Genomic DNA, 24,135 nt, shown 5'->3' with positions numbered 1-24,135 from the left:
GTCGGCCTAACTCACAGCAACCTCAAACTCCTGGGTTCAAGTGATCCTTCTGCCTCAGCCTCCCGAGTAGCTGGGACAACAGACATGCACCACCATGCCCAGCTAATTTTTTTTATTTTGAGACAGAGTCTCACTTTGTTGCCCAGGCTAGAGTGAGTGCCGTGGTATCAGCCTAGCTCACAGCAACCTCAGACTCCTGGGCTCAAGCAATCCTGCTGCCTCAGCCTCCCAAGTAGCTGGGACTACAGGCATGCGCCACCATGCCTGGCTAATTTTTTCTACATATATTAGTTGGCCAATTAATTTCTTTCTATTTATAGTAGAGATGGGGTCTCGCTCTTGCTCAGGCTGGTTTCGAACTCCTGACCTCGAGCAATCTGCCTGCCTTGGCCTCCCAGAGTGCTAGGATTACAGGTGTGAGCCACCGCGCCCGGGCCCAGCTAATTCTTTGTATGTATTTTTAGCTGTCCAATTAATTTCTTTCTATTTTTAGTAGAGAAGGGGTCTCTCTCTTGCCCAAGCTGGTCTTGAACTCCTGAGCTCAAATGATCCACCCACCTCAGCCTCTCAGAATGCTAGGATTATAAGCATGAGCCACCTTGCCCGGCCAAATTGTTAATTTTCTTATAGTCACAGGATCAGCCTTTTTTTTTTTTTATGGATTTTTATGTCCTGTTTAAGAAATCTTCCCCTTAAGGAATGGGAAGGGTAATCTCAATGCGAGGGACCAGGTGACAGGCGAGTCACAGAGGCACGCACCGTCGTGCCCTCCGATGCCTGCCCTCTCTGCGGAGCCCTGACTAGCTGGCACAATGACCAGCTGGCTGGCTGGCAGGTGTTTTCTGTTATAGAAGTGGATATATCTGCTATTAGAGCTGGGTGTTATTAAAAATTCTAATCATAGACTTTAATTAACTTTCCTTGCACTGACGCCTGCTTGCTAAGCAACCACCTGATTATAATTTGGCTTCCCATGTATCTTGCCTACAGGGAGAGAATGTGCTGTTCAGGCCGACGTGAGGATCCAATCTACTACACAGTTACGTGCCATGATGTAAATTAATAAATTCGTATTCTGATTTTCTAGCCTCATCTGAGCTCTGTAGGCGTGAGTCAGCATCCCCAAGTCTAATCAACACAGACACTGGGAATATCAAGCTTCTAAGCTGAAAAACGAAGAACTAGCCCCACGACGAGACTGAGATCACCAGGGGAACATTGCCCCGGAGGCCCCTCGGCGTGGTGAAGGGGGCCTGCCTACGTGCCCTGCAGTACGGACAGGGATTAAAATCGACTTCTGACTTTATAAAGAGCTGCTTATTCAAAACCATGGCTTGGTTCCATGCAGGTGAAGGGGAAGAATAGGAGATGATCGTGAGACTCATACTGAATATTTATTGGCTTCTGAGTACACAACAGATGCTGCCCAAATCCTAGGCAGAAGGTGAAGATTTACAGACATGTTTGAAAAGAAAAAGCAGAAAAACCAAAAACAAAACAAAAACAAAAAACAAAAAAGGACAGATGGTGCATACAGAAGAGAAATGGAACAAGAGGCATCTGACTGATGAATTCTTGCTCCACTTAGGTGCTCATGGTCCGGGATACACAATAGAAGAGGACAACTTTAAACACACACGTGCGTGCACATGCACGCACACGCACGCATCCGCGCGCGCACACACACACACACACACACACACACACACACACGCCGGGAGAAGCAAACACCAGAGCACAAACAGGAATGTGCCGAGGCAGTGAGATTATCCAGACCAGGGGAATGATTTAGGACCTGGAGGGTGAGGGCAAGATCTTTGAAGTGAGTTCAAAAGGCAAAGAGGAGGGGTGTCCCTCAGGACAGATGGGGCTAATTTAGCCATCCTGAGACTTCGGTCACCTCTTCGTCCAGCCTTCCTTGGAGAGCAGCGCCTAGAGGGACATAGATCCCCTCCTGCCATCCCAGTGACACTGAATAATGAAGGGACAAAAAGGATAAGAACTGTGGTATCTAGAAATTCCCAGCCCGGTGGCGGAGAGTGATCCTCTACTTTGTATTCAGACTAAAAAGAAAGGGGCCAGGAGGAGAGACCTATCCTGATGACCCCACAGGATTCATTGCTCAAAGAAAACCATATTCCGAAAGGAGTGGGAGAAATTAAAGTTCTGCATCATCTTTGAGATCCACCAAAGATAAGCATTGCCTCCCACTGTGCCTCCCGTGTAGTTTGGCTACAGAACCATCTCAGCTGGTTCTGTCCTAAAAATGAGGTAGAGGCTTGCTCCCCGGGAAGGGATGGCCCTCAGTGTGGCCGCCCAGCCAGCCATGTGGACGGAGAGGCGGACAAAGGCTCAGCAGCAGCACCAAAATCCAGCAGCGGGCACAGCACCTGGCACAGGGCCAGGGCCAGGGCCAGGGCGCACGACTCCAGGGCGCGGGCTGGAGAGGGGCAGGCCTGTGAACTCTGCAGGCCCAGAGGGCTCCGGCTCACTCGGGAAGGAATGAGCGGCTTTGACGGTGGCCTCGGTGTGCGCGCGTATGGGTACAAATAGATGTAGAGGAAGCGGGGTCCTCGCCTAGTAGAGGTGGTCCCGCACGTGCTCCATGATGCTCCTCAGTCCCAGCCAGGTCTCCTCCGCGGTGGGGATGATCTGGCTGGCCGGCAGGAGGAAGCCGTAGTGCCCGGTATCTCTCAACTCAAACGTGAAGGCATACTTGATGCCGTTGTCGTATGCCCAGTCGGGGCTGCTCCCACTGGCTGGATCTGTAAGTCAGAACAGAAAACACTCTTGAAGTCCCAGTTCCCTTCAGGGTTAGAAGGAAAGACACAGGACCTCTGCCTGCCTGGGGCTCCTTAAGGATCCAGAGTTCTTTCTGCAAGTCAGCAGGTGTAGGGCACAAAAACGTCATCTCAGGCCGTCCTGCACCGTGAGGGTCTGCGCTGCCTTCAACCAAGAGACCTGAAATTCTTGTTCCCACCCTGTCACTAACTCACTGTGTCCAGTCCTGTAGGTCACTCAAAACCAGTCTCTGCAGAGACAGACTGTGGCAGGCAGCCTCCAAGATAGCCCCAATGATCCTTGGGTCCTAGAAGTCGCGTCCTTGTGTGGTCCTCTCCTACATCAAATAGGGCTGACCTCAGCAGCATAACTAACAGTATGTTGCAGAAATAGAGCTGTTGTGACCTTCAAGGCCGGGTGGTAAAAGATATGGTGGCTTCCTTGCTGTCTCTTTGATGGCTCAGTCTGAGAAAGCCAGCTGTCATGCTGCAAGGACACTCCCTGCAGTGAGGGACTGAGGCCCCTGCCAGCAATCAGCACTGGCTCTCCAGGCATCCGGGTGGGCCGCCCTGGAGCAGCCCCCCCAGCCCAGGCAGGCCTCGGGCTGACTGCAGCCCTGGAAGACGTCCTGACTGCAACCTCGTGTGCGATCGCGAGCCAGAGCCGCCCAGCTGTGCTGCTTTTGAGTCCCTGCCCCACAGGAACCATGTAGGAAAATAAATGTTTGTTGTTTTAAGCTGCTAAGTTTTAGGATTTTTTTTCACATCGCAAGTGATAACAAATACACGGAGAGAAGGAATCACGGCCCTTGGGACGTCCCTTTGCCAGAAGGCTGAAGAAAGGCAAGAGGCCTACTTATTGGCTTTTTTCCAGTCCAACTGGACCAGAGCAAAAGCTGGCTGAGAGTGCAGAGCATTGCAGCTACCATTTACTGAGCGTCTGCCGTAAGCAGTCGTGACACTAGAAACTTTACATTTATGACCTCATAATCTTTAAGAACCCAGTGAGGTAGGTTTTATCGTCCATGTTTTACAGAGGAGGAAATCTAGGCTCAGAATGGGTGTTTTATCCTACCCAGGAAGCACAGGCAGAAAATAACAGAGCCGAGATTTGAACCCAGGTCCATCTGATGACAAAGCCCAGGCCCATTCGGTTATTAACATGCCTGTTAAATGGAAATATGGGTTCTTTTATTTTTCCATTGTTCCTGAGAGGGGAAGTTTGCCCTAGGCCCTTACACGCATCTTTAGCAACTATAAACAATGCTGTCATGAACATCCTTAATGCAGGTGATGCATCCATGGCTTAGATGAGCCCAAAGAACTTGTTTCTAAGCCCTTGGTAGAGCAGAACCAGTGAGGGATGGGGAAAAGGATGCTAGAGGCAGTTTGCCTAAAACCACACGAGCTACCACTGACAGTCTGACAGGAGAAAGGAGGCATAAAAACTTTGAAAAGCAGACACAAGAATTAAAGAAACAAAACAGGCTGGGACCATTTAGCAGAGGGATGGAACAGTCCAATATGGTGGAGTAGGCCTTCAGGAGGTAATAGCCGAAGTTCGCAAGACCATTCGATCATGAAGAAAGCAGCTTACATCTTTTCTACATGCTCTAAGAAGGCAGGAGAGTGCGAAATCCATTTTAGAATTATTTTCATCTAAAACGGTTAATTTAAGAAAAGGTTGAGCACTTGGAGGAACAAACGCCAACTGTTTATGCAGCACATGCCAAAACCCTGGGGGTTAGATAGAGCGCTATTAATATTATACAAAAATTGATTGCCTCTTTGGAAAGCAAGGAGGATAGGCAATTCTATAAAGAATATAGAAGATGGGCTCTCGAAAGAGGTAGGAAATAAATTTTATGTCTCCTGGACAACCCTCAGGAGAGCCTCCCTCCTCTTCTGTTGGAGGAATCGGATGAGTATCTCTTGGTTTGGGTGCAGCTCACGCTGGGAGAAGAACACATCTGATGTGGGAGGACATGACCATTATTTAAACTGCTGTTTGACCCAAGAGCCAGGACCTTGGTGACTCACAGAGATAGATCTCTGGGGAGGACCTCCTCAGAGGGCTCCTACCAAGTCTCTTTAAACGCTCTTTGGACTCTGACTCAGCTCTGACTAATTAAGCAGAAGGTGGAGAAGCTCTGCTGATGTGTTCTCTGAAGAGTTTTCATTTAACAACACTAATAACAATAAACCATGAATAATTAATGGATTGTTGCTGTAATTAGCAGCACAAACACCAACATCATGCTAACTGCTTTATGCAGCTCAGTGGCAGCTGAAACAGAGACGGGAGCTGTTGAGGCCACAGGCCAGAGGAGAGCTCGGGGAGGTCTGGAGGGAATCAGGCAGGATAGGGGCGTGAGTTACAGTATGAAGAGGAAAGAAATACCAACAAGTTTGCAGGGGTTCTGAGGGGGGCTCAACTGTTGGAACACTATTGATAGAAGAGGCACTAGAGGGAAAAACAAGGGAATTACCTTTAAAAGAATCACAATTGTGCTTCCTATATTTATGCCCTCATGTGTTGCTTAATGAGGGGGATGTGTTCTGAGAAATGCATCCTTAGATGACTTTATGGTTGAGTGAACATCATGGAGTGGACGTACAGACACCTAGACGTTATAGCTACTACACATCTAGGCTGTATGATACAGCCCATGTCCCTAGGCTACCTGTGCAGCATGTGACTGGGCTGAATACTGTGGGCAATTAGGCAATTGCAACACAGTGTTAAGTATTTGTGCATCTAAAGATAGGTAGAAAAGGTACAATAAAAAATATGATATTATAATCTTATGAGACCACCATTGTACGTGTGGTCTGTTGTTGACCAGAATGCCATTATATGGTACATGACTGTATTTATATTTCCCATTTACAACTGGAGTCTTGGAGTATGTTTTTTGGTTTTTTTTCCAACCAGAACATTTAAAGATGGACTCACAGAATAAGGAAAGTAGAAAGTTCTTAGCAACAACTGAGCAAATGTCTCAGATGGAACATTTCCATGAAAAACCAAAACAAAGGTATTTCCTCAAAATGAGGCTGTGGGTAGTGAGCCTGAAGCCCAGGTTCAGATCTGGGGCTTGGTAGATATTGTGGCTAGCTGCTAACCATTGTGGGAGGGACCCCCTAACCCAGCTGCCCCCTCGATATGCTCCAAGGGTAATTTATCTCCCCACCTCCACTCCCAGCACCATCCTTCTGCCAACCCAAAGGTGGATTTCCTCTGAAATTGGAATGATGGGCTTAAGCAATTTTTGATAAACTATGTCAGGATCTTTAATGCAAAATAGAGAACACAGACTCTGCTGACAAGACTTAACTCATCTTGGGCACATGATAAATAGCTTGATGGCGCTGGTGATATTTAGGAAGGCGACTGCCTGCAACAGCTATCAGCACAGAGGCTGATAGCCATAAGTTCAGTCCATTACTCACCACAAAAACAATCAGACAAAACAACACAGCAAGTCTAACGTGCAGTCCCCTCCTATCCCATTTCAAGGTTCCTCTCCAAGTGCTTTCTAAAGAACAAATAAATACAGAGAGTACTTACAGATGGTGGTGGCGGTGGGACCCACTTGGTACTCAGTGCCCGACAGGGAAGCCAGAGCCTTGGCCGCATGCCTGGCCACCACGTCCTGGGAAGGGAGAATCGGTGGAATGAGAAAGAATGGATCCGGGAGCCTGACGTTCCTCAGCTGCTCTGCACTGGGATGGTTTGGAAGGTTCTCGGCCACTCCCCTGATTTCCCCCTTGGTCTCTTCTTTCTCACCCGCCCAGAGCCAAGGCACGACTGGGAACTGAGGGAGGTGACAGGGTTCCTCCAACTCCTTCTCCCACCGCATCCCCAGTTTGGGAAAAAAGGTAAGAGGGAGTCGAGAAGCCTGTTGGTTCGCATGCAGACTGGAGGGCTGGCACCCAAGCTCTCTCAGGGCCTGGACAGCTGCTCACCAAGACCCTAGGTGTCTAGGAAAGGGGCCACTGTCTTCACTCATCCCAAGGAAGGGGATGTCACATACATGGCCATGAGAGAAAGCCAAGTATGTTCAAGAGACAGCCCTCGAAGGGCTGGGTGTTCTAGAGTGTATAGGAGCCGGGACCACCACGCATGCATGTGCCCTGCAGAGTGCCTGCCCTCAGGTTGGAGGCCAGAATCCAGCCCACACCCAGCCCCCAGCCCGGGAGCAGCTGCATCTGCCTGGAGGATTATGGGCTGGCTGTGGCCAGGGCAGTGGGGTGCATTCACGCAGATGAGCACAGAGGCAGCGGTCTGCAGTCACCCTGCAGATGTGGCCCGGCTCCTGCCAGGGTGCCCCTAAGTGCCACCAGACGTGACACGGAGCACCCGTGGGCTGTGGCCTACACCTTATGTAAACTCTTCCTTAATTAGAGCCAGGAGCACCTCCCTTGCACACAGCAGTGCCAACCGCTGTCCTCGGCAAGCAGTGGGTCCGCAACATGCTTCAGTCAGAAGGACAGAAGAGAAGAGACAGGGTCGGGTGTGGTCCTGGGAGCTCACGGTAGGCACAGAAACAAGAGGCACTGTCTTCTTCCTGTCCCCAGCGCAACCCAAAGGGCAGGGAGAGAAGACTGGGCCCTTAATGAAACCCACCAGATCCCCAGACTTTCCCTACAAAGCCACGGAACGACCACCGGGGCAGTGCCAAGGGTGCAGCAGGGCCAGGTGGGGCTGGCGGGGCGGCTGCCTGTCACTCACCAGCTCGTCAGCATCCGGGGCATTTTTGACTGTGTACCCGTACGGATACAGCAGCAGCTGCGAGTAGCTGTGCAGGTCGATGAAGCATTTGAAATTCCCATGCTTTTGGATGAAATCTACCACCGATTTCACCTCCACTTCCGAATTGGGGTGGGGTCCATGGTACACTTCGGAGCAAGGGTTGTCACTGGCTCCTTTTCCTGTTGGGGACAGGCCAAGAAAACAGAAATGTAGGACACTCGACCCCAAGGGGGTGCTGAAGGCATTGGCAAGGGGCGGGCCCCTGCCGGGGGCCCCTGGGGACCCGGTGTGTGGGGATAGCTGGGAGGGTGCGGGCGCGAGGCGGAGGTGTTGATCTGCCACAGCTGAGGAGGAAAGTCATTAGGACGCCTTTAAATGGACAACTGTATCATACCAGTGGCAGTTGTCATAAGTAATTAATGTCATACTTGAGAATGAGCTGTAATTAATAAGTGTTCTAGATAATTAATAGGAATACCAATAAATAATGAAAATGACTCCATTTATCCTGGTGTCAACTTATTCTCTCGGTTCAGATCGTAATGGCCAAGTGCTGCCAAAAATAATCTATTGTTGTGGCTAAAATCTCTCTATTATTTATTTGGCAGGTATTTAGAAATATTGCCTTCTGTATTACTTTGCAATATAACACCCTGAGGTGTCCGGGGTGCGTCACGAGTGTGTGTGTGTCAGTAAAACCACCCCAGTGTGACACTATCTAACTCAGCTTTGATGCTCTAAGTTCTCATATTGGTATCAGCTCCTTTCCCATATTCATTGTTTTTCCCTAATGGTTTTTGTGGTATTTCTATGCAAGTAAAAGGAGTGCATTAAAATCAAAACATCAGTACAGCTGTGGAATAGTGAAAGAACACCATCTGGATTTGGAATAGGAAGGTGAGTATAGATTTGAACTCTTAGCAGCTATATGATCTTTTTTTTTTTTTTTTTTTTTTTTTGAGACAGAGTCTTGCTTTGTTGCCCAGGCTAGAGTGAGTGCCGTGGCGTCAGCCTAGCTCACAGCAACCTCAAACTCCTTGGCTCAAGCAATCCTGCTGCCTCAGCCTCTCGAGTAGCTGGGACTACAGGCATGCGCCACCATGCCCGGCTAATTTTTTCTATTTATATTAGTTAGCCAATTAATTTCTTTCTATTTATAGTAGAGACGGTGTCTCGCTCTTGCTCAGGCTGGTTTCGAACTCCTGAGCTCGAGCAATCCGCCCGCCTTGGCCTCCCAGAGTGCTAGGATTACAAGCGTGAGCCACCGCGCCCGGCCGGCTATATGATCTTGAGATTGTCTCTGAGTTTCCATTCTCTCATTTCAGGCCATGAAATTCACCACAAGGTGAGAAGAATAAGTATGATATATATGAGAAAGTACTTGGCACATAGTTGGCACTTTTTTGAAGGATGGCTTTTTAATATCTGGAACTCAGAACCCAGGTCGCCCAATTCTCGTTCTCTTTCTGTGACAGCAAGCTGCTGAGGTTCATGTTACACATCTAAGAGTAAACTGCTGGAGTTTAATTTTCACAGCATGATCTTGCCTATTTGGGTAACAGTGCTAATTGCTCTCTTCTGAGCTGCCAGGAGAAGTCCTTCTACCTGCTCATAACTAGCCCAGGCAGAGCTGGTATGGCCAGAGATAAGGAGAGCCCTTGGATTTGTACATGTAAGACAAGGTTGGTTTTTAAAAATATTAGTGTATTCTTGCCACATAAACAGACGCGAAAAAAAGAAAAAAAAATATTAATGTCGATTTTAATCTCAATGTAAAGATGCTTTGTCCTATCATTCTCTCAGGAGGAGAGGAATTACTGAATCATTCCCTTTCAAAATTATAAAAATAAAATTTAGAAACCAAAATAGCCAGGCACAGTGGCTAACACCTGTAATCCTAGCACTCTTGGAGGCTGAGGTGGGAAGATCACTTAAGGTCAGGAGTTCGAGACCAGCCTGAGCAAGAGCGAGACCTCTTTGTCTCTACAAAAAATAGAAAAATTAGCTGCGCGTGGTGGCGATGCCTGTAGTCCCAGCTACTCGGGCGGCTGAGGCGGGAGGATCACTTCAGCCCAGGAGTTTAAGGTTGTGGTGAGCTATGATGATGCCACTGCACTCTAGCTAGGTTGACAGAGTGACAGTCTATCTCAAAAAAAAAAAAAAAAAAAAATAGAACATGGAGGCAGAGAGAGCATAAGGGATGCACCTCGGTCGCTCAGTGAATCAGCAATGGAAGCAGAGAGAGACTGGCCCCATCCTGGCCAGCGCAGAGCACTGGTAGACCAGGTTATACCAGGGGGAGCAGGCTTTGCAAAGCGTCTCCCCTACCTACCTGCAAAACTGGCGTTCCAGTTCCTATTCGCGTCGGTGCCAACGCAGGGGCTTCCAGGATTTAGGGACCGTGTCTTCCTCCAGAATCGGTTCTGAAAATGCCACCAAGGAAGGAACAAACATCCAGAAGCAGGTCAGGGCACAAGAGAGGCCTAAGACACCACAGGTGGGACTGCTTGGGGCTCTGCCTGAAGGGTCCTCTGGGCTCCAGTCCTCACTGACAGAGCAGTGACCTCTCCTCCCAAGGAGATAGGACAGTTTTCCCTTCTGGCTCTAAAAGGGGGGCTCCCTTAAAACACACTGATGAGGAATTTGTATGCTAGAACCAGCCTGATCCCACCTGAACCCATCAAATAAGTTTTGGCTTTGGCAGAAGTGGGACAAATGGACACTATGTGCCTCGGTGATCAATGATGCAATTGCAAATGTACACCCTCTGTTTCATTCTTACCTGAAAATTTCACCTAAATCCAATCAAGCTCTAGATCTGCCCATCGGGGAGTAGAAAATATGGGGCAATAAGGGAACAAACTAAGTGGCACAACAAAGAGGCCGTCAGGCAAATTCAGAATGTGAGACATTACACAGGACAGATTATTTGGTTTCTCCAACAAATGAATGACATTTTTTAAAGGCGGGGGGTGGGGTGGGCGCTGCTGTACACTAAAAGAGACACTGCAGCAGATGCAGTGTGCAGACCTCGTTGGATCCTAACTTGAACAAATTGACTCTTCAAAGACATTTTTTAAAACAATTGGGGGTGTTAGATGATATGAAAGAGCTTCTGCTAATTTTTTAAAGGAAATGGTAGTATCATGGGGTTTTTGCTGTTTTTTTCATCATCAGCTAGAGATACATGCCAAAGTGGTTTTGGGTGAAATAACATGATGTCTGGGATTTGCTTAAAATATGTCAGGAAAAAAATGTGTGGGAGAGAGAGCGATGAAAAAAATTGGTAAAATGTTGATAATTGTTAAGACCCATGATAAAGAGTTCATTCAATTATTCTCGCTAAGAAAAAAAATATTCCCTGGTGGTTCCTAGCTCTGAAGATGACTGGAAAATGAAATCCCAAGGGAGCTTATAACACGCACATTTGTGGAAGTTCTCTCCAAGCTTAGACAATTAGGTTCATAGCAAAGCAAGGCATCCAACAAAGTCTTAACTCCAAGTGCAGCCCATTTGGGATTACTCACTTTAGTTTGAGTGTACACATATCCATCAGGATTGGCCACAGGCAACAGGAAAATATCCATTCTCTCCAAGATGGAGGTGATAGCTGGATCCTTCTGGTAATCAGATACAATCTAAGCAGAGACAACGTGCTTGTCAGCGACCCCACCCCAGGCTAGTCTAGGGGGTCACTGGTCTAGGCCGTGTGTCTTCCTGAGAGGCCCAGCCAACCAGAACAGCACCCACCCTCAGGAGCCTCCCTGCCACTCTCACAGGCTCAGCCTCGGAGCCCTTCAAAACCTGGGGGCACGGCAGCAACTGCAGTGAGTCCTGGGGTGCCCCTTGATTCATTCTAGGAAGAGGGGGCCACATATCATAAGTTTTTAGGAATCTGAACCCCTAGTGAAGGGATAGGGAAGATGTATCCCCCACACGCACCAGCAGACTTTCTAGAAGGAGGTGGAGACAGCATGAGGTCCCCAGGGGCCCACGGGGCCTCGCCTGAGCTTTGCTCCGTGCGTAGACTGCAGGTGAAGGTCTCAGGCCCGCCTCTGCTGCTCACTAGCTTGCTCGCCACCAGGAGCATGTACTCTGTCCCTTAGCCACAGTGGGCTGGCCGAGGGGCTCTGACCGTTGGCTCCTGCAGCCCGAGAAGCACCCCGCCCCCAGCCTCTTGGGGCTGGGCAGAACACCTTTCCACCTCATGCCCTGGGCCCAGCCACACGACGCTACAGGGGCACCCCGGGCCCACCAGAATTCTTGACTAATACCAGGCGACATGACCTTCCTCGCCGTCCAGATCGCGGTGGCCTGGGAGATCCACTCTCGGGAATGAATGCCCGCGTTCAGCCAGATGGCCGGCCGCCGGCCTTCCCCGGTGCTGAACTGCAAGAGGGAGCAGAGGCCAAAAAGTGACCCTCCTGCCCGCATCCCCCTCACCTCTCCTCTCCCCAGCTCACTCCCATTCATTTAATTCATTTAAGATAATTCAGAGACCAAATGTTCCTGAGGGCACCATCCATTTATCGAGCTTATCTGTGACCAGGGAGCTTAATTGGTTGGCTGTGGGGCCAAGCTGCAGCCCTGGGCAGCCTGAACCTCTCCAGCACTCAGAGCAAATGGGAAGGGGAAACAATTGTTATTGTGGAGTATAATGCCAGAGCGATTAGAGATAATAAATACTATGTCTCTTTAAAGACCTCAAGTGGTATCCCAACAGAGAGAGACAGAAGGGTTCACGAACCAGTCTGTTCCAGTTGATGCAATAAATGAATTCGGTTTTAAATTAGGAAGAAGGGAGTTGCACTATAGCTCTTTGTAAATGGCAGTAATGAATTCTGGCTCCTGCCTTTGCCATAGTGTTGAGCCCCCTTGGGTCAGAGCTTGGTGCTTAATGAAGCCAGGGTCTCCATCAAGATTGGCAAATAATTTAAATGTAATTAATTTTAGAGCAACCAGCTCAGTGGCAGGTCTCCCCTCCTGCTGGTAATTTGCCCAGTACTATAAACCTGAGTTCTTTGGGGCTTATATGAAGCTAAAGGTTTGGCAAATTCTTAGCACCATCAGTTGTTCCGTGGTTTATTTGCCCAAATTCCTTTTTATTCATTCGGCTGATTTATGTAATTTATGTCATTGTCATAGTTCTCTGCCTCCTTTGCCAGTATACACCTGAATCTGTTAGAAATATCTGTATCTGGAAATGAGGCTTTGTGTAGCCAAGGATCAGAGGCCGGGCTTAAAATTACATCAACCCTAAAATTAGCTTCCTAGGTCGCTTTTCCAATAAAGTACCCCTAAAAGCGGAAGTCCGTGGGCCTATCCCAACTTGTCCTGCTATTTACAGAAGATGACAATGAGGGCAAAAGACCATCTGAGAACTTTCTGGAATACTAATTGCCTCCCCTCTCCAATCCCGTCTTTTAGTCAAAACTTGGAATGGGATGTGCTCCTTCCAGCTCCCCCGACATTAGGCAGAAGCAGGGGACTCTGTCAGACTAAGTTCCAGCCCAGGTACAATGTGTCCCGACTTCACTTCCTCCCTGAAGTCACGGAGTCCAAACAGCTGACCTGGGTCCCGGACATGAGTCCAGCCAGGACCCTTCCAAGTGCACGCGCCTCACCTTCAGGACATATAGCGGCCGGTTTTCAAATGAATGTCCAATCTTCACCCTGCTTGCCAAGGCAGGAAAGTCTGCGGCAATGCTGTCCATCTCGCGGTAAATCTGAAGCATGAAAAGGTGAACCCACGGGCATTGTTAGAATTTGTTCAGCATTGGCTGGGTCTCTGTGAACTTAACCTTGTTGGTCTTAATGATTTCTTCTGGGCCCCTAACCTCAGAGTTAACCATATTATTGGCATGGAACGCTTATTACGAGTAACTGCCCGAAGAGTCCTTTTCTAAAGTTTTCTAGAGAATAGCACATTTTATTTGTGCACAAAATTAAAGTCCACTAGAGCAGAGAGACTTTTGCCCCTTGTGCCATACTGGACTAGACAGTCAGCAAACGCCCCGGTTAGCCCAGGCTCTTAAAAGCAACTTTCTCTGAACCCCTGTGGTCACTTTTTATATCAACAACAATAAATTAAATTAGCGTAAATATATATATATATATGTGTGTGTGTATATATATATATATATATACACACATACTACCATATATATATTATGTACATTATTTCAAAAAGGTTGCATTAACAATAAACATAAATATGTGTCAAAATCTACAGAGAAGTTGTAATGGTTTCTTCCTCCATCCCAGTGGACCACCTTGCTTAGACCCTGAGATTCAGGTACCCCACGTTAGAGAAATCATCTCTAACGGCCTGGTGAGAACAAGTAAAGGACTCTAAACAGTGGCTATGAATATTCCCGTTTGCTTTCAGAAAAAAACACACAAAAAATTGATTTAACTAGAATGTATCCATCTCAGTTCCTCAAACCATTTGAGGGCCAACAGAAGAAAATAAACAAATTTATCTGTTTAGTCCTTAAGATTAGAAGAAGGAGCTAGACAGAGGAGGAAAGTGTGTAATCAATATAGAACAAAATCAGGCTTCAGGGTTTCTCAGACTTGCAATCAATACGGCAGATGGAACAGAGGCCAGAAACCGCCCCAAACACACAGGCAAACCAGATAAAATACAAGACAAATGATTCACAGCCAAGTTTAAAAGCCAGAAAAGGGGAAATTGTAGCTGCCAGAAATGAAGATGGAACTAACCACCGGGTGGAGGAGATGAAACCACAGGACCACACATCTGCCTTAGGTGCTGCATGTTTACCCAAACCCCGACAGAGGAGGAGCAGAGGGCGTGGGGCAAGGACCTGGAACTTTGAGAGCTAGGAATTGGCAATTTGGGACACAAAAAGGGGCCCGGAAACTCCACCCACTGATCCTAGAGAGTGGAGAAAAAGCAAGATGGCTACCCCGAGCCATGAGGACAAAGTGAGTCACCCAGGAAAAGTTAAATCACCAAGCTGTGTCCAGACATGGGGTGCAAATTCACACTGCCAGCCACCACCATGACAGGTACAAAGGATCTGGAACCAGAAACCCTGGCAGAGGCAAACATGAAATTCCCACTAGAGACCCAAAAAAGCCTACGTGGTTGTAGGATATGAGCTCTTAAAGGCTGTTTTTAGAAAGAACTGAAAATGATCAAGCTGGGAGAGAGATAGCTGCCCATCCACAGCATAGGGCCTCACGGAGAGCAAGAGACAGCTGCAAGCCAGACTGCAAAGGGCACCTACAGCCAGAGAAACCAAAGGTGAGTGGTCACCAGAAGTGAGGCTCCCACTACCCGCAGGTGAGGGGGTGGCCCCTCCAGGGTCGTGGGTAACATTTGCAACTGGTTAGCTCAGCTGGGGACAGCTCCATGTTAATGAGGCTGATGTCATGGGCTCAATCCCTGTCTGGGCCCTGAGCTCTGCTTTTGTCCCTGGCCTGAGACTGAACTCCTAACTTTATCCAGCTGTTTTGCAGATGTATGTCACTGGTCACAAGAAGGATCAAGGGGCAATTTGGTTGGAAGTGTACCTAGTAAACAAAGCTAGCGACAATCATGGGAAAGAAGTGGAAATAGTCAGTCAACCTTTGAAATAATCCCTCGTCAAGAAGAAAAACAACTCAAAATATATGCCTCATGAAAAGCATGCCAGGAACACTGCATTTGCATCTGAAGAACAACATGTATTAAGGTATACGAGGGCAAATACCAGTTTAGATTTGGGGGTGTGTTCCTGAGCTAGTAGAGTTTGCAGACTAATGAAGAAGGCACCGAGGGACATAAGAGAACTGTATTGTGCACGATGCAGGCCTTTCTCTAGTCCCTCTTGATTTCTTAGGTTCCGGTATCCTAGGCAATTATTCTGCTCCAAGTTTTTCCTCTGAAGGTCTGGCTTACCTTGAAAGTCAGTCATCTATATAAAGTGGTTTCTAACTAAACATAGCACCAAAATGCATTATGGAACAAATATGCATTATACATAATCATGATAAATGAGTGCAAATATTTGGTTAACCTTGGAAATAACCACTTGTCTACTTGCTTGGAATAACTAACATTTTATTCTGGGTGAATAAAATAGAGGGATTATGGTAGGGTACAAGAAGGTTGAATTACAAGGACTGGAAATGATTGCAATTATTTCATGGATTTCTGGAAGGGGGTGCTTACAGAAAGAAGGATGGATGTGGGAGAAAACGCCCAGTGTGTGTTTCACTATGCTGTCAGCTGCTGGTGGAAGTTAAACAACCCAAGATAGGAATTGAAGTGTATGCATTTTAGGCCCTCAGCAGAGTGGTAGTGTGGGGAAAACTGATTCCTCCTGGAAGGAGGGAAAGAGGTTACAAAATTCAGGAAGCAGAGAACTTTGATCTTAACCCACACCAAAACACTTACAGCTTCCAGAGAATGGTAAGCCCCATAGTTGAAGTTATTGCCACTCCGTTCTTGCCCTTCATTGTGTTGCATTTCTTCATCTTCATTATCTAAAAGGGCCTAAAACAGACAGAGCAATGATGTTGTGAAGTGATCCACTGGAGATGTAGGTTCGTGGGGTTTTTTCCACCGTGTTTGGTATATGGACCAGCCAAGATGGCAGCCCCCTCAGCATGACAAGCAGTGCAAACATCAAGGTTTAAAAGGGGGTCAGATTTCTTTATTTCTTCTTTTTTTTTGAGACAGAGTCCCACTCTGTTGCCTGGGCTAGAGTGCCGTGGCATCAGCCTACCTCACAGCAACCTCAAACTCCTGGGCTCAAGCAATCCTGCTGCCTCAGCCTCCCAAGTAGCTGGGACTACAGGCATGCGCCACCATGCCCGGCTAATTTTTGGGTTTTTTTTTGTTTGTTTGTTTTTGTAATTATTTTTTTTTATTTTGGCATATTATGGGGGTACAGATTTTAAGGTTTCAATAAATGCCCATTTCTCCCCCTCCCCCCAAAAGTCTGAGTCTCCATCATGACCATCCCCCAGATGGTGCCGGCTAATTTTTTCTATATATATTTTCAGTTGGCCAATTAATTTCTTTCTATTTTTAGTCTTTTTAGACTTAAAAGAGACGGGGTCTCTCTCTTGCTCAGGCTAGTTTCAAACTCCTGACCTTGAGCGATATGTCCACCTCGGCCTCCCAGAGTGCTAGGATTACAGGCATGAGCCACCGTGCCCGGCCTCAGATTTCTTTCATATCTTTTTATAAAATTTTACTTCTTGGTGCCCAATTTACATCACCCCATTGAAAACCCACTTACTCCCTGGAAGCAGCATCTGTGCTATTTGGCTATTCTAGAGTATGAATTCTCTAGACGGCAGCCTGCATCTGGTATCCAGTGCCTCTGAAACACACAGCTTGGGAAACCATACAGAAACAAAGAAATTCTTACAACCACTCATACTTTGAAGGTTCCTGGCAGATGTCTGTGACATGTGAGGATGATTAATAAGCTCACAGCTGCTCACGCCATCAGGAAACTCCCAGGCCAAATCACCAATTAGTCCATAACCCACCTCAGTGGAGGAGAGAGCACGAGCCAGACACTGTCCTGATGTTCGGGTCCAGGTCGTGAGGCTGGACAATGATGTCGCCTCTGCTGGGGGATATTGGTGACATTCCCCCTTTCTCAAAGGGTGTCTCTATGGCTGGTCTCCAACCCGCTCCCCCCAACTCTGCTCTTGCCCCCTGACTTAAAAGAAGAAAAGGGAGAGGGACTTATTACTTAATGGGACATCTATGATGTGCCAGGCACTGTGAGACACTTTACATATATATAATCACTGAATCTTCTCAATACATCCCATGACATAGGTGTCACTATTGCCATTCTACAGATGAAGAAACAGAGATGCAAGGGGTTAATAGCGTGTGGAGAGATACAGCACACAGAACTAGTAGTTAGAAAAATCAGGATTTGGATCCAGATCTGTGTGGTTCCTTGAGATCAATGTGTGCCCTTTCCCACTACATGTTATTTCTCTAACAAGTTCTGCACTTTACTTCCAGGTGCCTCAATTGCTCCATCTATGCAATGGAAAAGATAAGACCAGAACTTAAAAAGCTCTCCAGCCCACTCCAGACTGGCTGCTTGGTCCTATGCAACACCAGTGAGGGGCCATGGCCCACCCACCTGCAGGTCTTCAATTGTCACTGAGTATTCCAGGCCCTGGGACGCCAGGAAGGATTTGACCAGCTGCAGACTGACAGACGGGACCAGGACATCCACAGGCCGACCGAAGGTGGAGGGAGATTGCCAGACATGGAGCTGAAGGGAGCAGAAGTAAAACCAGGTTAAAGGACAGTTCAGGTAAAAGGCACAATGAGCTCATTCTTCTAGAACACTGCTAAAAGCTAGGGTGATCCCTGAGGGGTTGGGCTCTGCCCAAGGGTAAAATTTGCCTCTTTCACCAACTGTGTCTGGTCAGACCTGCCCGGCAAGCAGCATCTGGCAGAGTCCAGGCAGGAATAAGGCAAAGGCAGCTAGAAGGAGGGGGCCCACTGCTCACACGCCCACCTCCCAGGACAGCACTGCTGTGACCCGCAGCGCCGCTTCTCCCCTACCAACCTTCCCAATTGTGTAAACCGTAGTTTGACTAATACAGGATTATACCCAGAGAATCTTCGGGAATAAAAATAATAACGCATGTAGTGCAAGAGTCTTCTCCCACCAAAGTTAGAAAACATTCAAGAGGACTAAGAAAAACCAGGTACCTTAAAATTGTCCGAATTCACTAGCTGACTCAGTTTGCTGATCTCGTCTCCATTTCTGACATTAATCCTAAAAACTTGGTCCCTGGAGAAGAAGGCAAAAAAAGAAAAAAGAAAAAAAAATGGCAAAAGATCACGGTGAGCTTTCAGCTGGCATATAAACCCCAAGCCCACTCTCCCAGACGCAACTGGGCCGAAAGGGAGGAAATGGTCTAGTCTTTGGTTATAATGTATAGCCATTAAAAATAAGACTACGTGGCAAATATGAAAAAGTGCTTATGGTATAACTTTAAGGGAAATATTAAGTAAAAGAGCAGGACACAAAATTGTATGTATGCCATGATTACAAGGATGGAAAAAGCAGATGCATTGGAAGAAAAACAGACAACGGAAATATACCAAATGCTGACAGCCCTTATGTTCGGGTCGTGGGATTATGGATGACTTACTTTTTTTTCCCCCTTGTATCTGTTTTCTGTAATGCGGTCATATTACTTTATAATGAAAAACATATATATTTTACAAGAAGGAATGTTCCTGAGTTACATGCAAAGCTAACTCAAGACATAAAGAAGCACTTCTTCACTGTCAGGAGTAAGTCCCGAGACGCTGGCGGAACCTCCATGCTGGGAAGGCTGGAAAGGGGACCTGTATCTGTGTTCTAGGAGGGGTAGCTGTTGTCCTCGTAGGAAAGAGGGGAGAGGCCGGGCGCTCTCGGAACCCCTCCCGGCTCCACAACCCAGACAAGCACACATTACGGTGGAAACCGAACATGGCCCAGGGTGCCGAGGCTGAACTTGGGATCTAGTCCTCCCCACGGGCAGAGAGGGGCCCTCCCAGGCCCCCAAAGGGCCCACCAGTCCCAGTCCCCTTGTCGTTTGTCCTGCACTTGCTTCATGTACATTACTGGACTTCCGGCCAGGGGTGCTGGGTGCCCCCAAAGTCCTGTGTGTGGGTGGGAGAAAGCGGGCCTGAAAAGCTGCCTTTGTGCTCTCAGCTGGCTGAGGGAGCCAGGGGAGCCATTAGACCGTTGCTAGGTGACAGCCCGAATGAATCCGCACTCGACGCTGTCACATGCGTCATCCCTTTGACATCAGTGAATGTGGGGAGAGCTGCTGTGGGCTGAAGGACCTGTTGACAAAATGAATGCTCTGTCACAGGGAGCTAAACGTGCAGCCTCACGTGGCAGCTCCTCATCAGAAAACCAGTTCCATCCGGATGGACCGTCAGAGTTTCACCGGGTTCTGGAAAGTTCTGGGGGCTCTCCAGGGAGTCTAGGCCAGCCCCAAGGAGGCAAGGTCTTCTGCAGAGCTGCTCCTGCTACAGGGGACCTGTCTGGAGGAAGTGCCAGTGCTAAAGGCTCACTTTCTGCCAACCCACCTGGTCCCTGCAGGGTCCTGGAGGTGGGCAGGTAACTGCATCCCATGAGAGCTGATGAGGGCCTAGATGACAAGCCACAGGCTGGGCAGGTGGCCGTCTGAACCTGATATGTTTGCCAAGAGTTGGACTGCAGCCCTGGGAAAATGGGGAGTCAAACCACCATTTCCCTGACCCAGTCAAGCAACCTTGCCGAAAAGGGACAGGTTCCAAACAGAAGGGAAGCCCTTACTCCTGAGGACTAGGACCTGCCTGCTGAACCCATGCTGTGTCATAACCTAACTCCAACACTCCAGAAAAAGAGGCATCTTAAAAATGGGTTCTAGAAAGAGCCTGTATGTTGCCATCTCTTTTGGCAAGAGGTGGCATTTGTAAAACACAGCACTGGCTAGAGCAATCACAACGAAGGAGGGGAGGGAGAAGGAATAGGAAGAGAAAAAAAGAAGACCTATGGCCATACCACCCTGAATGTGCCCATCTCATCTGATCTGGGAAGCTAAGCAGGGTTGGTCCTGGTTAGTACTTGGAAGGGAGACTGCCTGGGAATACCAATTGCTGTAGGCTTATTTTTTTAAAAAATAAAAATTTTTAAAAGAAAAAAAGAGGGACATAAGAATAAGAAGCTCTTTAGAATACGAAAATCTCATTAAGCATTCATCTAGCACATACATTTTATTTTTTCCAAAGTGGTGACTTCTGCTCAGGAGTTTGAGACCAGCCTGAGCAAAAGTGAGACCCCGTCTCTATTAAAAATAGAAAAAATTAGCTGGGCATGGTGACGCACGCCTATAGTCCCAGCTACTTGGGGGCTGAGGCAGGAGGATCACTTGAGCCCAGGAGTTCAAGGTTGCTGTGAGCTAGGCTGACGCCACAGCACTCTAGCCCCTATGAAAGAGAGACTATCTCAAAAATAAAAAACAAAAAAAAAAAACAAACAAAGAGGTGACTTCACAATAGAACTTGTGCATACTCCTGGGCAAAGCACACAACAACGGAACACAGTGACTCAGACTGCTTTGACGATGAATAAATCCATAGTCCATTTCATCATGCTTTAATCAGCCAAGCTACAGAGGTTAAAGAAACATCTGTGGCGTGCAGAGCAGCAGGGAGGAAGGCCTGGTGCGAGTAGAGCCCGCCCCCATCTCTCTCCCCTTCACCTCTCCCCCTCCACGTCTCAGCCCCAGCCCCACAGACACCCCAGATTCACTGTGTACTTTTGCTCTTGTATGCCTTTGCACATGTTTCCTCTGCTTGCAGTCCCAGTCCTTTGCCCCCTCTGTCTGGCAATCTCCCACCAAGTCTTTAGGACCAACTCCTGTCACCTAAGAAGCTTTCCCTAATTAGAGGAGGCAAAGTTAGCTGCAGTCTTCAGAGACTGCTGAAAATCAGCAGTGGTGGTAGGGGCTAGCATCATCCTTACGAATATAAACCCCGCAACCCTGAAAGCAGGGAAGCATTCATGGGGTGCCATGCAAAGGGCCACCTTTTTCTTGCCCTTACTGTCCTTGTCTCTGTTTGGAAAATGCCCTCTCCAGGTCATGAGAGGTTAGGTGGTTGAGTACATCCTATCTCTGCTATCTGGAAACTCATTCAAAGACCTCTAGCTCTTTCTGAAGACGGAAGATTGGCCCGTGGGAAGACATGTTGGGATTTGCAGGTGGCTGTGTCTACCACACGGTGTTTCTGCACCTCCTCATAACTCTGGCCCTCTTCAGTTGCCAGGGCTGTCCAACTGCCACCACTGCAATCACTGATGACCCCTCTCCATCACCCTCACACTTGTCCTGTGTTCCGGACAGTCAATAATCATCTTAGTGACGGAGCTTTTACTCCTCCCCCGTTTTCCATGCCTACAGCCATGCGCCTTTTCTTGGTGCCTTTCTCACCTGCCTCCCCAGCCAGGCTTAGCAGCCACCATGAAGAGTATTAAGAGATGGTCTCACGAGACTCACAGATGCCCACCCACTTCTGCTGATGCTGCAGCCAGTTATGCAACTACTTCCTGTTCTCTGCCTGCCCAGCACCTCCAGCCATCTGGGCCATCATCTCCTCCTTAAGATGTCTGAAGACCAAGGCAGAAGACACCAGCAGAGCAGGGGAGACTGGGGAGGTGGGTGAGGCAGGTGGAAAAAAGGGAGACTGGGAGACAGGAAACCATTATCCTCATCTTCATTAGCCAGTCTGATGGCTTCCTGACCACTTGAATGCTCAGAGGCCAGCTTCCCTCGTTGTCAATATTCCCTGAGCTGGGTGCCTGGGACATTGTCTACAGACCCTGGGAAGAACTCCACCACCCTTACTGGGTTCCCTGTTATGGGATGAGAACAGATTTTGGGGTGAGGATGACACTATTGGCTAAAAGCATCTGCAGTCAGCTCAGGTACACAGCCCTTTCTGTGCAAACTTCCTGCCGTGGGCGCTCCAGGGCCCAGCCCAGCTGTCTCAGCCCAGGTGCCCACTCCATGATAACAGGGGTCTGTATCCTGAGAACTAGAGATTTTTCGGCCACACAAATAGCTGCAGTGAGAGCCTGACATTTCCGTGCATCGGCCCACACGGCAGCAAGTGTAGTTATTACAAACCTCCTGCCGAGCTGCCTGTGGAAAAACCTCCTTCCCTGGCCACCTGCTATGCCTAACCTCTCTGAGCTATTCAGCAGCAGAGACACAGGTGTGAACAGAAGTCATCACCATAAAAATTACTCAATCTCATATAAGTAATTACCCCAATAAACAACCCGAAAGTTCCTTTAGCCAGATAGTGCAATAAATAGAGAGTAAACTAATAGATAGAGATAAATTTGGGAGATAGAGGATTCTGTCTGGAGACCAACTTATGTCATAGCAAAAGGCTATCAGTTTTGCATTAAGAGTTCCGGCTCCCCTGCTTACCAGCTAAGTGGCCTTGGCATGTTCCTTAACCTTTCTAAGGCTGTTTTTTTTGCAGGTTTAAATTGAGCAAAATAACAGCCTTGCCTGGCAAAGTTGTTGTGTGATCCAAAAGATAATGCACATGAAAGCTCTTTGTAAATGGCAAAGCATTATTCAGTAATGAGCTATTATAATTCATTCTTCTAGCAGGGCACCGTGGCGTCCCTTTCATCTCTCCTGTTTCCCAAATGTCCTCTCCTTTGCAAGCTTCAAAGCATTCTGTGAGTAATGTGTGCGCATGTGCAAGCACACACACACACACACACACACACACACACACACACACACTGTACAAGTGTGTCCCTGCGTGTCAATTTTCATAGCTATGGCTAGGCAAGACCTATTTAATCTTCATGTCCCAGAAGCTACTGACAAAGTACCAGCTCTGCAAAGCCTTCACCGTTAACAGAGAGGTGAAACCAAAAAGGCTGAGACCCAAGTTTTCCCTTTAAGCATGACAGAAATTAGAAACAATTTCTGATAACTCTTAGTAATTAATTAACGTAGGAGTAAGAAAATAGGAGATGCCTGGGACTGATGTTACAAATAAGAACCAGGAAGAAAAAGAATTGGCAGGAGATTAAGATGCTGAGGAAATCCTAGCACTCTGAGAGGCCAAGGCGGGCGGATCACTCAAGGTAAGGAGTTCAAAACCAACCTGAGCAAGAGCGAGACCCCGTCTCTACTAAAAAAATAGAAATGAATTGGCCAACTAAAAATATATAGAAGATGAAACAGATGTTTGGTATGTAAAAAAACAAAAAAGAAAGAAAATAAAAATATGTAGAAGAAATTAGCTGGACATGGTGGCGCATGCCTATAGTCCCAGCTACTCGGGAGGCTGAGGCAGGAGGATGGCTTGAGTCCAAGAGTTGGAGGTCGCTGTGAACTAGGCTGACGCCACAGCACTCTAGCACAGGCAACAGAGTGAGACTCTGTCTCAGAAAAAAAAAAAAAAAGATGCTGAGGAAGGACTGTGGCGACCTTCAGTCCTGATTTCACAGGTGAAATTGGGTGTCCGGGATGACACAGGGGCAAAGCTGGGACAAGAGCCCAGGTCTTCTTCCACCACGACCATCCCACTTGAGCTATAATCAGCCACTCATTTTCAATTCCATTTGACTCTCATATTTCTGAAATAACCTAATAATAATGATAATAAAGTCTAAAAGTAACTTACCCCCAAAATTTTTCTCGGCCACAGAGGCTGGTCCCAATAAGGGCCCCAAAGAACAGGATCCACCTCATGTCCCAAGGGTGTCAGTCACATAGTGCCTGAGTCAAGCTGTATTTATAAGGTGTCTGAGCAGACTCATATCCTCAAAAATGATAATGTGGTTCCCAAGCACCCTTGCAACTCTGACAGGGTGACAGGCCAGTCCCTACCGATGCCTCTTCCATTCCTTTCAGGTGATAAAGGCTGAGCCTCTCCATTTACAAGGTCAGGAACTCGCTCTACAGGCTGGAAAAGTCTGTGCCAAAGGTACCGTATTGCTCACCACTTGGCATTTAAATAGTGTTTTTCGAGTGAATAAGAAAGTCCCACGGTGCTGGGTGGAATTTATACTGATAGTAGAGGCC

General features: G+C 47.8%; 1 protein-coding gene and 1 pseudogene across 2 annotated transcripts; one reads left to right on the top strand and one right to left on the bottom strand.

Annotated features, from left to right (window-relative positions):
* Positions 1 to 1,430: 1,430 nt before the first annotated feature.
* CPA4 (carboxypeptidase A4) lies at positions 1,431 to 23,974 on the bottom strand. Of its 2 annotated transcripts, XM_012789220.2 has the most exons (11): positions 23,735 to 23,974; positions 18,248 to 18,329; positions 17,667 to 17,801; positions 15,944 to 16,042; positions 13,161 to 13,262; positions 11,824 to 11,925; positions 11,064 to 11,174; positions 9,869 to 9,959; positions 7,516 to 7,715; positions 6,352 to 6,436; positions 1,431 to 2,765 (listed from the first exon to the last, which is right to left on the bottom strand). In XM_012789220.2, the coding sequence occupies exons 1-11, from the start codon at positions 23,800 to 23,802 to the stop codon at positions 2,578 to 2,580; spliced, it is 1,263 nt and encodes a 420-aa protein (XP_012644674.1). In that variant the 5' UTR covers positions 23,803 to 23,974; the 3' UTR covers positions 1,431 to 2,577. The 2 variants fall into 2 exon arrangements, with proteins under 2 accessions (XP_012644674.1, XP_012644675.1); XM_012789221.2 differs by lacking the exon at positions 15,944 to 16,042.
* Positions 20,068 to 20,185, top strand: LOC142873076 (uncharacterized; annotated as a pseudogene).
* Positions 23,975 to 24,135: the final 161 nt, after the last annotated feature.

Source organism: Microcebus murinus, chromosome 9, assembly GCF_040939455.1.
Source record: "Microcebus murinus isolate Inina chromosome 9, M.murinus_Inina_mat1.0, whole genome shotgun sequence".
Taxonomy (NCBI): domain Eukaryota; kingdom Metazoa; phylum Chordata; class Mammalia; order Primates; family Cheirogaleidae; genus Microcebus; species Microcebus murinus.
The sequence above is the reverse complement of the archived record's forward strand: the minus strand, read 5'-3'. Positions and strand labels throughout refer to the sequence as shown.

Excerpts from the sequence above, each read along its gene's own strand:
- CPA4 (XM_012789220.2), bottom strand. The coding sequence starts at position 23,802 with ATGAGGTGGATCCTGTTCTTTGGGGCCCTTATTGGGACCAGCCTCTGT. Across the intron at positions 17,802-18,247 it reads TGAATTCGGACAATTTTAAG|CTCCATGTCTGGCAATCTCC; the intron begins GTACCTGGTTTT and ends TGCTCCCTTCAG. Across the intron at positions 6,437-7,515 it reads CCCCGGATGCTGACGAGCTG|GACGTGGTGGCCAGGCATGC; the intron begins GTGAGTGACAGG and ends CTCCCTTCCCAG.